Genomic DNA, 14,313 nt, shown 5'->3' on the forward strand with positions numbered 1-14,313 from the left:
GGGCTCCACGCAAGATCTCAAAATGATCACAAGAACGGTGAGCAAAAATCCCAGAACCACACGGGGGGACCTAGTGAATGACCTGCAGAGAGCTGGGACCAAAGTAACAAAGCCTACCATCAGTAACACACTACGCCGCCAGGGACTGGCGTGCCAGACGTGTCCCCCCTGCTTAAGCCAGTACATGTCCAGGCCCGTCTGAAGTTTGCTAGAGAGCATTTGGATGATCCAGAAGAAGATTGGGAGAATGTCATATGGTCAGATGAAACCAAAATATAACTTTTTGGTAAAAACTCAACTCGTAGTGTTTGGAGGACAAAGAATGCTGAGTTGCACCCAAAGAACACCATACCTACTGTGAAGCATGGGGGTGGAAACATCATGCTTTGGGGCTGTTTTCTGCAAAAGGACCAGGATGACTGATCCGTGTAAAGGAAAGAATGAATGGGGCCATGTATTGTGAGATTTTGAGTGAAAACCTCGTTCCATCAGCAAGGGCATTGAAGATGAAACGTGGCTGGGTCTTTCAGCATGACAATGATCCCAAACACACCGCCCGGGCAACGAAGGAGTGGCTTCGTAAGAAGCATTTCAAGGTCATGGAGTGGCCTAGCCAGTCTCCAGATCTCAACCCCATAGAACATCTTTGGAGGGAGTTGAAAGTCCATGTTGCCCAGAAACAGCCCCAAAACATCACTGCTCTAGAGGAGATCTGTATGAAGGAATGGGCCAAAATACCAGCAACAGTGTGTGAAGACTTACAGAAAACGTTTGACCTCTCTCATTGTCAACAAAGGGTATATAACAAAGTATTGAGATAAACTTTTGTTATTGACCAAATACTAATTTTCCACCATAATCCTACAATGTGATTTTCTGGATTTTTTTTCTAATTTTGTCTGTCATAGTTGAAGTGTACCTATGATGAAAATTACAGGCCTCTCTCATATTTTTAAGTGGGATAACTTGCACAATTGGTGGCTGACTAAATACTTTTTTGCCCCACTGTATGTATGTATGTATGTACCTACCTACCCACACCCACACATACATACATACATACATACATACGTACGTATGTATGTATGAGAGAGTAAGAAATAAACTCTCAGACACTTTGGACCAAGTTTGTAATAATTTCCTTGCTGTTCTCGACTGTAGATGCCTCTTGAGAATGAGACGGTTGCTTTCTCTCATCTTGATCAAGACCAAGGATCTGCAACATAAGAACAAGACAACCCAATGTTAGCTCACACCAGTGGTTTGTTAATACCACCTAATTAGATAAAGATTTGACACGATCCATGTCCAATTAATCTTTTTAATATTTTCACAATAAAAGAGCAAACTATCCAAGTTCTACCTAGTCTCGCGAGGCCATCCTTCCAAATCTTGTCTTGTTGACACGAATATTAGAAGTATGGAAAACGTGTATTTTGCATTTGAATGGAAACCCTGGCTGTTAATGCTCGCATTTGATTCGCTATTACATTTCCCCTCGGGAGAGGCATTTCCTTGTTTTTCCTACCATGTCAGGCAGAGTTTTAGAAGCCGATGCAGTGTTACTTATTTGTATCTTATGCTAGCTAGCTGTTTGCAAGTGGGGAATATTTTTTTAAGCACAACCTCCGTTTGGTGCTCTACCTACATTAAATATTTATTAAGCGGCTACATGTCACTAGTTCCCATCTACACTCCACCATATTCTAGTCCCTTTTATCGTCGTCTGAGGAGAACTTTCCCAGGCTTTCAAACAGAACGTGAAAAGCCTGAGCTTCGGAGGCCAAGTCCCACTCAGTTGTCACTCACCAGATGAGACGGGATGTCCAAAGGGGAGGAGATGTCGGTCTTGTACAGTTTCCTCTTGGTCCTCTTCGGTTTCACTGCTGTGTCTTTCTTTCGCTCTGTAGGTCTTCCACTTACAATCCCCATAACTGTCTTCGCTATGGAGAGAAAGACCGTTCTAAAATAGAATAACATTTTGGCAGAATGACTGATGTGTGTGCAGTACACTGACAACAGTGAAGGAGAACAGCCAAGTCTTGCTAACCTTTGCTTCCGAGCAGACTTGGGGAACTCTGGATGAAGTCTCCAATCTTCTGGAGGGTTCCATCCTTTTTGCATTTCAGACTTGCTGGGGTCTGTTGCTTCTTCTGGTCTGCTTTTACACAGAGCACGGTCGGCGACTGTTGACATGACGTACACACAGGATAACCTTTACTAGTGGCTTTCAAATGAGTTATGAGAAAGATCAAAGTTGTAACATATTTAAATGTTTGTCTAGATTCTCTTCTTACCTGTATGTTCACTCTGTTGTCCCTCCTCAACTTTATATTATTTTTGTTTTCACTTTCCACAGGGTCCTGAGGCACAGAGAGACCATTTTAGAATTTGTGAGAGGACACACACACATTGTTGCATTACAATGAAGGGCTCAATCGTCAGGCAATCAAGTCAGAATGATGCAGTCCTTTGATGAATGTATAGCATAATTGAGATCTTACATTCAAAGGGATCTGGTTAAATCTGTGTTATGGGCAATTCCATTGTTTGACATACATTTGACCCACACTTGGGCTCCCAAGTGGCACAGTGGTCTAAGACACTGCATCTCAGTGCAGAAAACCTGGTTTGAATCCAGGCTGTATCACAACCGGCCGTGATTGGGATTCCCATAGGGCGGCGCACAATTGGCCCAGCGTCGTTCGAGTTTGGCCGGTGTAGGCCGTCATTGTAAATAAGAATATGTTCTTAACTGACTTGCCTAGTTAAAGAAAGGTAAAACATTATTTAATTTTTTTACATTTTAAAGTGAAAAGTCTCAGCATCATTCAGTTACCGTGGAATTAAGCTAGTTTTTTCCAAAATAACTTAAAAAAAGGAGGAATTGCAACCAGGACCTTGAAATACTATCCAATCTGTCACGAGACCGGAATGTGAAGGGACTCAAGGGATTGCGCCTGTAGTTTTCCAGGTTCTCACAACTGTTTATAAACCCATTATCTGTTGGCATTACTCTTGTTTCTTTGGCACAACTCAATCCTGCTGAACAGAGAAGGGTGCTTTTTAGGTAGTTTCTCAGTTTAGCGAGAGAGGAGTGACATTGACCAGGTTTACATGCACACCAATATCCCATTATTATTCAGGATACGCAAGTATTCTGTTTGAGTCAACGCATATAAACATCATATCCTGTTTAAAATAACCCAAATAAGCTTGTATCCTGATTTTGAGAAACCCGAATAAGATGCTTGGGAAATGCTGATCTTCGACGGGGTACTGTGGCATGTGAACATCTTATCCAGTTCGCTTTTTTTCAGCAGTCTAAGTATCACATAGTACCACCTTTTGAAGTTCAGATAGAAAGAGTAATAGTTGGAATAGTAACTAATGTGGAACGGACTGTATGCCTCTGATAATATTAACTCCTGCAGAATGAAGTGCTTCTTGCAGTAAAATTAGAGACCAAATGTTAATTTGAGAAAAACTTAATTTGAGAAATACCGTGAGAAAATGCAAATGTACGCTTAGGGACTGTATTGTATAGGCCAATTTTTTTTTACCGTCATAAAAGCTGACTTAAAAAATAAAATAAAAAACTTTCAACCACAGAGTCGAAGACGAACTGAAATACTACCAGAAACATCCCAAATAGTTCACAGCTTTTCATTTCCTTAAAACAAACTGATGTCATTTCAACATTTTTGCACGGAAACATCTCCCCGGTACCGAAACGTTTTCGCTCTGCGAGAGAAACAGAAATGAAAGACAACTTTACCGATGTCAACTAGATGGTTGATGCATTCATTCTATTGATTTATGACATCATTCTGGTGAGCAAGGCTTTATTTTGTATTCTAGATCATCAAGTAATGACAAGGGAAACTGCATGTTTCTAACTATAGACTACATGGAACTCTTTCACATCAAGTAACTCAAGCTAGCAGTAAAATCAGATTTATAAACACTGATAAAACACCTCATGGCACAACGCGGACTGTAAAACCACAAACACATTGTAATACTGTACATTTTATATTGTAGATTTGTAGTGACAGCGTAGTGATGTAATAAGTTATTGTATGATGCGTTGTTTTGTTTATGATGTAGGCCAGGGGTGTCAAACTAATTTTGTCGAGGGAGGCCCACATTCGTTCTTCAACGAGGTCCGGAGGGCCGCATGGAAAATTGGTTATATTTCCTATCCATCAAAACGTTTGTTTTTGTAGCTTTTGTTTCAGTGATTATTAGCGAGCTGGACAAAAAAAACTGTACGAATGCAGGTCCATTATCATTCCTACACAGTTTCAGTTTGGTTCTTGTCATTTTTTTCTCAAACTACCCACGGGGTGGATTGGACCCCCGCACGGGCCAGGTCTTGCTATACGTTCGACACCCCTGATGTAGGTGGTTAAGTTGTTGTTGTTATAAACCTGTTTGGAAACCAGGAAGAGTAGATGCTGTAAGAGTAGGTGCACGTTAACACCTTATCCTGAATAAGACATTAACCAGGAAATGAGCAACTATCTGGAATACTGTGTGCATGTAAACGTGGTCACTGTCGTGTTTGTTATGCATATGCTGCTTGCTCTCTGGAAGGGCTGGGTTCTGCTGGGTAATACCCAGTCTGTTGAGATGTTCTCATCCTCTCACATACATGCACAAGCAAAATAAAAAAATGCAGGTCAACCCCAGGCTTTCCATGTCTAACATTTTGAGGAAGTGTAATGAGATTCAAGAGATATGCAATGTTATGGTTTTCAGTCAAATGAACTTGAGATCTACTGGACCTTATTTTCAGATATTCTATCTGTTATCAAACACACACTTTGATCTGATCTGTACCTTCTCCATCTCGTTGCTTTTTCTCTTCCTGGCTGAGCGGCTGATTTTGTCCTCTCCCTGCCTCCGGATGTTCAGCTTGTTGGGTTGCAGAGTGGTGAATTGGATCTCCAGCTCTGGTTTGGGGAAACAATGCTCTCGGCTGCCGTCTGTGGACACCTCCGAGAAGTCCAGTTCCTGCCCAGACAGACAGGCCAACATTATACACACAGACCACAAAATATAAAATAGGAATGTTCTTTTTACACCCATAATGGGATGACTCCAGGGGCTAAAATGAACACCTGCCAAATGCTGGGAGATTTTTGAATTATCAGGTAAGATGTCTACTTCACCAGCCATGTTGGTGGGTGGTCAGGGCTCCACATTGTGAGCATTTCACTCGCATATGTGAATAAAAAGTCAAGTATGATCACATTTATAGCAAATTAAATGCTGCAGTAGCTGTTTTCAAAGTCTTTCTGTGCTGCAACACTGCCTGGCTGGGGGCTGTGCTTACGCACGTGAAGTGCTGAGACTAGGACTAAAGGAACAATTAATCAAAAGGCCACCTGGACTATTTACATTGACCCCCCCCCCCCAGTGTTTTTACACTGCTGCTACTCGTCGTTTATTAACTATTCATAGTCACTTTATAAATTACCTCGACTAACCTCTACCCACGCACATTGACTCGGTACCGGCACCCCCTGTATATAGCCGCGTTATTGTTGTGTAAATATTTTTTCTGTTACTTTCAGATTACATTTTTTTCAGTCAGCATTTCACAGTAAGGTAAAACAAAGAAAATCTACCTGCCAAAGTGGCTGGTGGGCCAAAAAGTTAAATTTAGGCCCTGGATGAGTCTATCCCTGATGTTGTGGCTGAAAAATGACAAGGAAACAGTCAACCACTAAGAATGGGAAGCAGCCCAATGATTCTCTGATCTATACTGACCTCTTGTGTTTGGAAGTTGGCGAGCTCCCTGAGTTCTCTCTCTTTGTCTGCTTTCCTCTCCTGTAGTTTCTGCATCTCTAATTTGAGGGCCTCGACCAGAGAGCCACTCTCCTCCCTGCTCTCTTCTTTCTCAGAGGGCTGCGTTGGCAAGGTCTCCTGAAAACAGAACCATTAGCATTAGAGGCGGACAGTCCTTATGGTGAGACATACTGTCAATTCCGCCTGTCTGAACTTGCACCAGCTTTCCCTGCAACTACATATCATTTCATTGGAAGAATGTGATAAGACATAGGCTGGTAATATTCTGCTGAAGAGGTCTCTACACTACATCAGATGGATCAAAGATCATGCGACTAGGGCCTCCCAGAGTGGTGCAGCGGTCTAAGGCATCGCAGTGCAAGCTGTGTTACTACAGATCCTGGCTCGATACCAGGCTGTGTCGCAGCCGGCCGCCACCAGGAGACCCATGAGGCGACGCACAATTGGCCCAGAGTCGCCCGGGTTAGGGGAGGGTTTGGCCGGCAAGCATGTCCTTGTCCCATCGCACTCTAGCGAACTCCGTGGCAGGCCGGGCGAATGCACGCTGACACAGTCGCCAAGTGTACGGTGTTTCCTCCGACACATTGGTGCAGCTGGCCACCGGGCTAAACGTGCGTTGTGTCAAGAAGCAGTGGGTTGTGTTTCGGAGGACGCACGGCTCTCGACCTTCGCCTCTCCCAAGTCCGTACCGTACAAGAGTTGCAGCGATGGGACAAGACTAACCACCAATTGGATAACACTAAATTGAGGATTAAAAAAACTACAAAAAAGCGACTTGAATATAAGTGATGAGGTAAAAGGTTTCCAAAAAAAAACTAGACTGTCACAGAAACTCCAAAATGCTATTTCTGTGACCTTATTCTGTACTCATTTCATCAAAGGAAGTTCCCGCTGCACATTCACTGCCTACGCACTCAAACTCTGTTAAGTACTGCCTTTGACCCAGAGACACCATTACAAGCCCAGCAGTTTGAATGCGTTCATTATTCAGAGTCAGAATGATCCCATTTACCTCTTCAGTCTGCAGCTGCCTACAGTGGAGCTCTTCTGAACACCCTCTCAAGAACTCCAGGGCCAGGCACGGACTCTTCTCCTCCTCTGGCCCATTGGCTACCTTCATCAGAATGGCCTTCTCTTCAAGCCACCTCTCCGACTCATACTGTTCATTAGACAGCTAGGAGGATATCAAAAGGAATGGTTACTTTCCTCACCACGTGTGCGAACACCGTCCCATCTCAGACAGAAAAGTAAATGGCTGGAGTTTCAGGAGGGACGTCAAGTAGTGATCTTACCCTCAAGCGCTCTTCGGTCCGTTGACATTCCCACTTCACGTTCTCGCACTGGCCGGGACAGTCGTTGAGGACATGAGAGGACTTGGCACCGTTTGTGTTTTTCTGTAGGCAGCCACCCTTCAAACTTGTCAGCTCTTAAATCCAAAATTGGGACATTCCAGACAAATCCACTTAATGTTTCTGAATGAAGATACATGTTGCAATCAATGGGGGGGGGGGGGGTGGGATTCTACAAAAGTGTGTGACCACTCACCCTCACTTAAAGCCTCAATCTCTTTCATCTTGGCTTCCAGAATCTGCTCTTGTTCGGTCTGTGTCCTCTCCTGCTCTGTCAGTGCAAGACGCATGTCTTCAATCACCTTTTCCTTGGACTTTCCATGACTCTCCACCTCCTCCAGTTTCTGTTGAGCCTCTTCTAGTCTCTCTTGCAGAGCTCTGCACTGGGCCTCCATCTCAGCCAGCTGCTTCTCCAACTCTGCAATCCTCTCAGAGCTGCCTCCAGAGGCCTGCACCTGCACCTCCAGGTCCACGATCTGCTCCTTCTGGTGGCCTGCCACCTTTTTGAGGTCGGCGTAACTCTTCATAATTTCGTTTGAAGCCCCGTTCTCTAATTCATAGCCCCGTAGGTTAAATTGGGCCTCCGACCACTGTGTCTCTAGCTGGTTGCAGAGTTCCTCCTGTCCAGAGAGCTGCTCTCTGACCTGGTTGAGCTCCTGCTCCAGGTCAGCTATCCGCTGGCTCTTCTGAACCGACTTCTCCACCACGATCTCACACTGCCTCTTCATGGCATCTATGGTGTCATGGAACTTGGAGTTGTTCCTCTGTGCAGAAGAGACCTTCAGTTCCTCCGCATCCTTCCGGAGTCGTTCTGTTTCCAAAGTCAAGGATTCAATGGTTTGGTATTTTTGGTTGGATTTGTCTTTAAGACCCTTCGAGAGTGCTCTGGCTGCTTCTAGCTCCTCTGGAAGCTTGGCGGACCTCTCAGTCTGTTCGGTTAGTTCTGTTTGGAGAGTTTTCACCGAAGACTCCACTTTCAATGATGTCTGCTGGAGCTGGAAGATGCCGTTGACAAGAGCTTTGTTGTCTTTGGAGAGCCTGGCTGTCTCTTTCCTCTCTTTCTCCAGCGAGGCCATAACAGCTTCACAACAATCAGTCTGCTCCTCCAGATCATCGCTGAGCTTCTGGACAGTCTGTTCGAATGAAACCCTCTCACGTTTGAGCTCTTCAGCGACGTCATTCTTTATCTCTCCTTTGACCGTCTCCAACTTCTGAACCGTCGCCTCGTTTTCTTCTTTTAACTGTGAAATGGTCATGTCTTTTTGGCGACATACCACCTGGAGTTTCTCCAACTCGTCTGCCAGAATGAGACGCTCGACCTCAAGACTCCCTGGAGAGGGTAAAGGAGAAGGTCAAACAGATACAGAACTCTATAAGTAAATGGAAACATAAGGACTATTAGCCTGATACAAGAAGAAACCCTTTCATGTGTTTGGGTGGGGGGGTGGGGGGGGACTACCTTTCTTCAGCGCAGGCTGATCATCAAGGTCTTCCAGGACATCTGCATGGCGTTTTCTGCCCTCCTCAGAACTGGGACTGTCCCGGCTCATACATTTACAATTCTGTTTCAAGCTCAGGATCTCCTCCTTGATGGAGTCAACCAAGGCCCTCTGTTGACAAAAACAGTGAAAGGGAATGCATATTATCATATACAGAGGTTCTGTGATGGATCATACTACATACACTTCAACTGATAACAAAGCAACCCCACATATGCCATTAATGCAGGTGCAAGTATGAAATAATTTACTTACATCCCTAGTTGAAGCATCACTATTCTGGCCCATTGCTTCCTGCAGCTTGGTTATCACATTGTCTTTCTCATGGCAGGTTTCCATTAAGGCCTCAAAATTCTGTGTCTGAGATTCCAAATTCTGCACGCAATCAAAATATGGAAAACCATCAAGTCTAACCCAACCTTTCATTCAGTGCTCATATGCAACAAAAACATCAGGCATCAATATCAAGCCAGGCTTACCTCCTTCGCTTCCTCTAGCTGTCCGCACAATGTTTTCATTTCAATGCTCATTTCGGCCATTTCTGTAAACAGAAGGAAAACACACTTGAGCTAAATACAGAATATTTATCATGATCAAATCCCACTAAGTGAGACACATTATACATACCATTGGTTTTGAGTTTGAGTTGCTGTTGGGTCTTGAAGAGCTCCTCTGATAAGTCGTCCACTTGCTTCATCAGGCTGGCCACAGTGCCAGGAGACTCAGGCAGGTCCACCAGGCAGGTCTGTGCAGCCTCCGCATCCCTCCTGATTCTAGCCAGGTCGTCTCGCATAGTGTCAACGATCCCCTCCAAGAGCCCTACCTTATCCTCCTGTGATGGAAAACAAAGATATCAGAACTAAAGTAATCATGCTATTCAAACAAGAACAGGTAAGGATGTTAGTGGTGAAGTTGTATTTTCTGCCAGATCTGATATTATGACCTGTGATCTGAATGAGACTTACCCTTGTTGTTTCCTTGTCACAAGAGACACTTGCACACTCGCTGACACTCTTGCCGACTAAATTTTTCAGGATTTCCAACCTCTTGTCCACTCGGTCCTCGGTGATCTCCCTCTCTTTCGCAAGACGCTCGCTGCAAGACAAAAACATTGTTCAGTCAATGCATCTACAGACAACAGCTAAGATTGACAGCTCTTTTAAAGAGAGGGAAATGCATTGACTCCTTACTTGTAATCACTTTCCATTTTGGAGAATAGCTCCATGAACTCGATGGTGACCTCTCCACGGATGTGAGACTCCAAAGCCAATTTCTCAGCTTCCTCCGTCAGAAGCTTCTCCTTTAGTTCCTCCACCAGAGCAATTAAAATACACAACAAAATCAATATTTAACAGTCAGTGAAAATGAATTAGTATCACAACATATTGAATATGGACAAAACATACATTGCTGAAGTCCTCAAGTGCCATCTTGTCCTCTTCTCTCACCTCAAGAATGGTTTCCTCTGCCATTCCCTCATCACAACTTTCCTCTTCATCATCCTCATCTTCCTGCAAATCCTCCAGAGTGGTTTCCCAAGCCACCATGGAGCTCTTCCTCCTACTCCATAGGTCTTTGCAGTCAGCATTGTTGATGATGAGGGACACCTCCCTGGCAGATATCTTCGGGGCAATGGCAAGGACTGGTTTGATATTGAGGACCACCACCTGAGGCCATAAAGAAATAAGATAAATGAGCATTTTTTCCCACCTATATTACCAACCACAAGCTTACGCTTCCTTATAAAGCTCCACCGACTGACCTTTTGGGCGACAGCAGAGAACTTGAGGACGTTGAGCATCTCGTCGTACATGGAGGCGCATTGGTTGATGTTGACGATCATGCAGGCTTTCCCTCTACCAGAGAAAAAGCCCTGGAGGTAGTGTGTGAGCTTGCTCTCTCTGAAGGGCACATGTTGTCGGAACCTGGAAGATATGTACATAAAATTAGCATTATATTGGTTTATTAGAAACAAACACACAGTCAGTGTGTGTAAAAGCATTAATCTCTACAGGTCAAATACTCACTTGGCTTGTTGGTTGAGCCTCAGAGTGTTGATGCATTTGCCCAGAATCAGCAATGAGGTGTTGATGTTGCCAGCCTCTTTTAGTTGCACTCCTTTATTCTGAGTCCTTCCACATCTCTCCGATCCAGCCAGATCACACAACGACAACCTTAGACATAACACACAACCATGAATAAAAACAGGACAAACTGGAGAAGAGCAAGGGGGAAAAAAACACTGAATAACTTGGTCACATACTCGCTAATTGTGTGGACTCTGGGTACACCAACATCTTCAATACGCAAGATCCGAATGGAGAATATGCTATGGCTTCTGCTGGAGACGTTGTTGAGCTTCGTGCAGGAGAAACTCTGGTTCTTCTTTCCGATCTTCATGATTTTGTACGCCTCCTCGAAATTGTTTACTTGAACCCACTTTAGAGCTACAAGAGAAACCATGTATGTTCTGTATGAACTGAAATCCCATAGCATCTAGACTAATACCTCACATATTGAATCAAAGGGATATTACCTTTCACAAAGGTGTTGCCATTGATGTCCTGGGACAGCCGAAGGACGGTTCTCCTATGTGAGCCATTAGGAATGGGCTCCAGTAGGTCGTGGATATTCTCATTGTAGATTTCACAGAAGGACACCCACACAGAGTATTTAGTGCGGGAGTCCACATCCAGGCAGAACCTGTCTCCTTCCCCCTGATCACTGACATCGCTTAAGGAAGAACCTGTCAATCAGACAACAAATCTTACATTGATATAACAACAGTGTCAATTAAAGTGTTTATATGGTGTCAAATTGAGTATCAAGAAATTCTCAAAATACATAGCTGCTGTACTTAAAATATTAAAAGCCTGGAAAAAAGTTTCTTACCCTCCAGTATTGTTGACCTGCAAGTGGAGCTCATCGTACTTTTCAGAAAACCACTCTGAAGAAAAGAAAGATGGAAAGAAAGTAGTCAGACTCATGTACATTTCAGAGAGAAAGCAAAGTGGGCATTCTGCTTGAGGTTTTACTGGTAAACCTCACCTCCTTTGACAGTCTCAAGAGGTTTAGCTTATTTGTAGTCTCTTCATCCTGCTGGAACTTTGTGAGCCTGGTGAAGTCTCTGCATCGATGTGGTTTGACGTCGTTCCGCGTGTAGACTCTGCCCTCAATGCTGTTGAAGATCACGTTCAACGACCTTGGCAAAATTCCACCATCACTCTCAGGGCCTGGAAGTAAAAAATAGATTATGGGTTAAAAAGGCACAATGCCAAAAGTGTTTAACATGAAGCTGTATCTGTCACACAATTGTTTTATTGTGGTGAGCGACGGGTATGAAACAGAGGTCAAAGTGCACATTGGAAACATGCAACAACAAAAAATAATAATAATAATTTTTCAATAGATTCTGACCGAGTAATGTGAATGTCTTCCCAGCGTTGGTGACTCCATATGTGAAGACAACAGAATTCCCTCCTTCTAGAACATCCCTTACCAGACGTTTCACTGTGCCATCAAACATCTGCCTCTGTGTAGTGTCAGGGCCATACACCTGGCATGGATGGGGGGGGATAAAGAAAAATGTCCACACTAATTTCTTAGAAAAAGTACATCTTTACAAATAGCTACTAATCAAACAGCCAGCGAAGGCCTTACCTGGGTGAACTGAAATCGTTGGGCTGTCTGAGAGACTGGTTTGTCACCGTCTGAGTGACTGGTTTGTCGTCTGGTTGATAAAGAGGTCCTAGGTGCCCTGAGTAAAACGGTGTCTGGTGGCTCCATGGAGACACATTCCTAGATTCAAACGGAGGAAAAGGAATATGTACCACAGCATTCGGATCAATCATAATGCTCCTTAGTATACTGAATGTGTGTCATGGGAAAATACCTGAGATTCACCACTTTCATTCTCTTCTGCGGTAAAGGGACGTATCCTGAGGTAGGCCCGCAGATGCTCTTTCTCAAATGATACAGAATCCTGTAGGCAGATAAGTAGACAGCATTTTATTGGGATTTAGTTAAAAGATGAAGCTATGAAACAAATTCCTACATCTAGCTATATAGCATAACAAGTTAACTCGACACATCAAGAAACCAACCTGTGGCATAGCAGATGGAATTGCACAACAATCAGCAAACAAATTCTCTCTCAAATCCTCAACTACAATCGGTCCCACTTTCGCTGGTTTCTTGTCCAAACACGTATCCATCACTCTAAAAGACAGACATTTTACATTGCTTATGATGTCCTTTACTCAGATACAATAATTTCGCTACACCCGCAATAACACCTGCTGAACGTGTATGTGACAAATAAAATTTGAATAAGCTAGCTAAAGGCTAGCCGTTAGCTAAACTAGCTAACTAACGTTGCGTCACTGGAAAGACGACATAACGCGTTGGCTTAGAGAGTCCAAAGGTTATGCACCTATCTTTTGTAACTATACTTATAAAAACGTTGAAATACTATAATAACTGACATACTGTGTATTTTTATTCACACAAACATTGATCTGCAGTCCTCTCGATCTGGTTCCAAACAACCTGGCCGGTATAATTTTCAAACTGGACCAATCAGACAGCATGCTGCAAGCAACAACCGGATGCGGAAATATAAAAAACGACATATCCCATAAAGCATTTCAATTAACTCACTGTCGACATGCAAGTTTAAAATTATACACATGGAAACATGGCTGTGTTTATGGATTCGAATATTAGCTACACAACCGATAAAAAACGACTTCAGAATGTTATTGCAACAGCAGCACAGTAACTATGTTTGAACCATTTGCATAACTGTTTAACTAGCACAAACCTTTATGCATAAAGCAGACCATGGCTGCCTGGATAACGTTATGTTAGCTAGCAGCTCACCGTAACTAGCTATGTTTTTATCTTGTTCTCATTTGCAAAACTTAAGCTAACACTAACTTCAGATTCGTCTTTGCTAACGTCTACGCGCTAGTTCATCGCTTGAGGCAACCCTCAATATGTCGTCGTACGATGGACCAGAACTAGCTGAAAGATGTCTTGATTGATTTGCTAATCAAGTACTGGAACGTTTTCATGTTTTAGTTGGATACTGCACAGTTGCCATCAATTATGTGGTTAATTTGCAACAAAAGAAACAGGTAGGCTCGGTGTTCCCTGTTTTATAACTCGCCAAGTCAAGAGAGCTGTCCTCCCCTTTGTTAATAACATTTGTTTGCTTATGTTTACAGGGAATTGGCCAACCAAAATGTGTCTGAGCTGTATGATACATTTCCCGTAGTGCAGGTAATGTGGAGTAATGTTGATGTATAAGGTAATACTTTTTCACGATGATAGCTATCACATTTCTCCATGCAGTGGGATAATAACTAAATATATTGTTTTTTGCACAGGGTAAATCCAGAACAATCAAGGTTTTAAACCGACTGACAGTTGTGGCCTCAGACCCATCACACTTTGAGTCCAATATACACTGTACAAAACCATTAGGAACACCTTTTGTAATATTGAGTTGACCTCTTTTGCCCATAGAGCAGCCTCAATTAGTCAGAGCATGGACTCTTACACAAGGTGTCAAGCGTTCCACAGGAATGCTGGCCAATGTTGACTCCAATGCTTCCCACAGTTGTCAAATTGGCTGGATTTGGGTG

At 43.4% G+C, this 14,313-nt stretch overlaps 1 protein-coding gene and 1 long non-coding RNA gene across 2 annotated transcripts; one reads left to right on the forward strand and one right to left on the reverse strand.

Annotated features, from left to right (window-relative positions):
• Nucleotides 1–1,082: 1,082 nt before the first annotated feature.
• On the reverse strand, nucleotides 1,083–13,235 carry LOC139367458 (kinesin-like protein KIF20B). The gene is made up of 27 exons (XM_071105671.1): nucleotides 13,154–13,235; nucleotides 12,769–12,883; nucleotides 12,558–12,647; nucleotides 12,326–12,463; nucleotides 12,083–12,221; nucleotides 11,714–11,898; nucleotides 11,558–11,612; nucleotides 11,202–11,411; nucleotides 10,929–11,112; nucleotides 10,693–10,839; nucleotides 10,428–10,590; nucleotides 10,114–10,332; nucleotides 9,856–9,974; nucleotides 9,631–9,760; nucleotides 9,293–9,497; nucleotides 9,145–9,206; nucleotides 8,921–9,040; nucleotides 8,626–8,776; nucleotides 7,363–8,496; nucleotides 7,110–7,243; nucleotides 6,830–6,991; nucleotides 5,779–5,934; nucleotides 4,846–5,019; nucleotides 2,298–2,363; nucleotides 2,051–2,186; nucleotides 1,810–1,943; nucleotides 1,083–1,216 (listed from the first exon to the last, which is right to left on the reverse strand). The coding sequence occupies exons 2-27, from the start codon at nucleotides 12,877–12,879 to the stop codon at nucleotides 1,109–1,111; spliced, it is 4,632 nt and encodes a 1,543-aa protein (XP_070961772.1). The 5' UTR covers nucleotides 12,880–12,883; nucleotides 13,154–13,235; the 3' UTR covers nucleotides 1,083–1,108.
• Nucleotides 13,236–13,351: 116 nt separating this feature from the next.
• Nucleotides 13,352–14,121, forward strand: LOC139367985 (uncharacterized). The gene is made up of 3 exons (XR_011626907.1): nucleotides 13,352–13,803; nucleotides 13,894–13,948; nucleotides 14,056–14,121. It is a non-coding gene; the product is annotated as an uncharacterized lncRNA (long non-coding RNA).
• The last annotated feature ends 192 nt before the right edge of the window (nucleotides 14,122–14,313 follow it).

Source organism: Oncorhynchus clarkii, chromosome 16 (genome assembly GCF_045791955.1).
Source record: "Oncorhynchus clarkii lewisi isolate Uvic-CL-2024 chromosome 16, UVic_Ocla_1.0, whole genome shotgun sequence".
Lineage (NCBI taxonomy): Eukaryota > Metazoa > Chordata > Actinopteri > Salmoniformes > Salmonidae > Oncorhynchus > Oncorhynchus clarkii.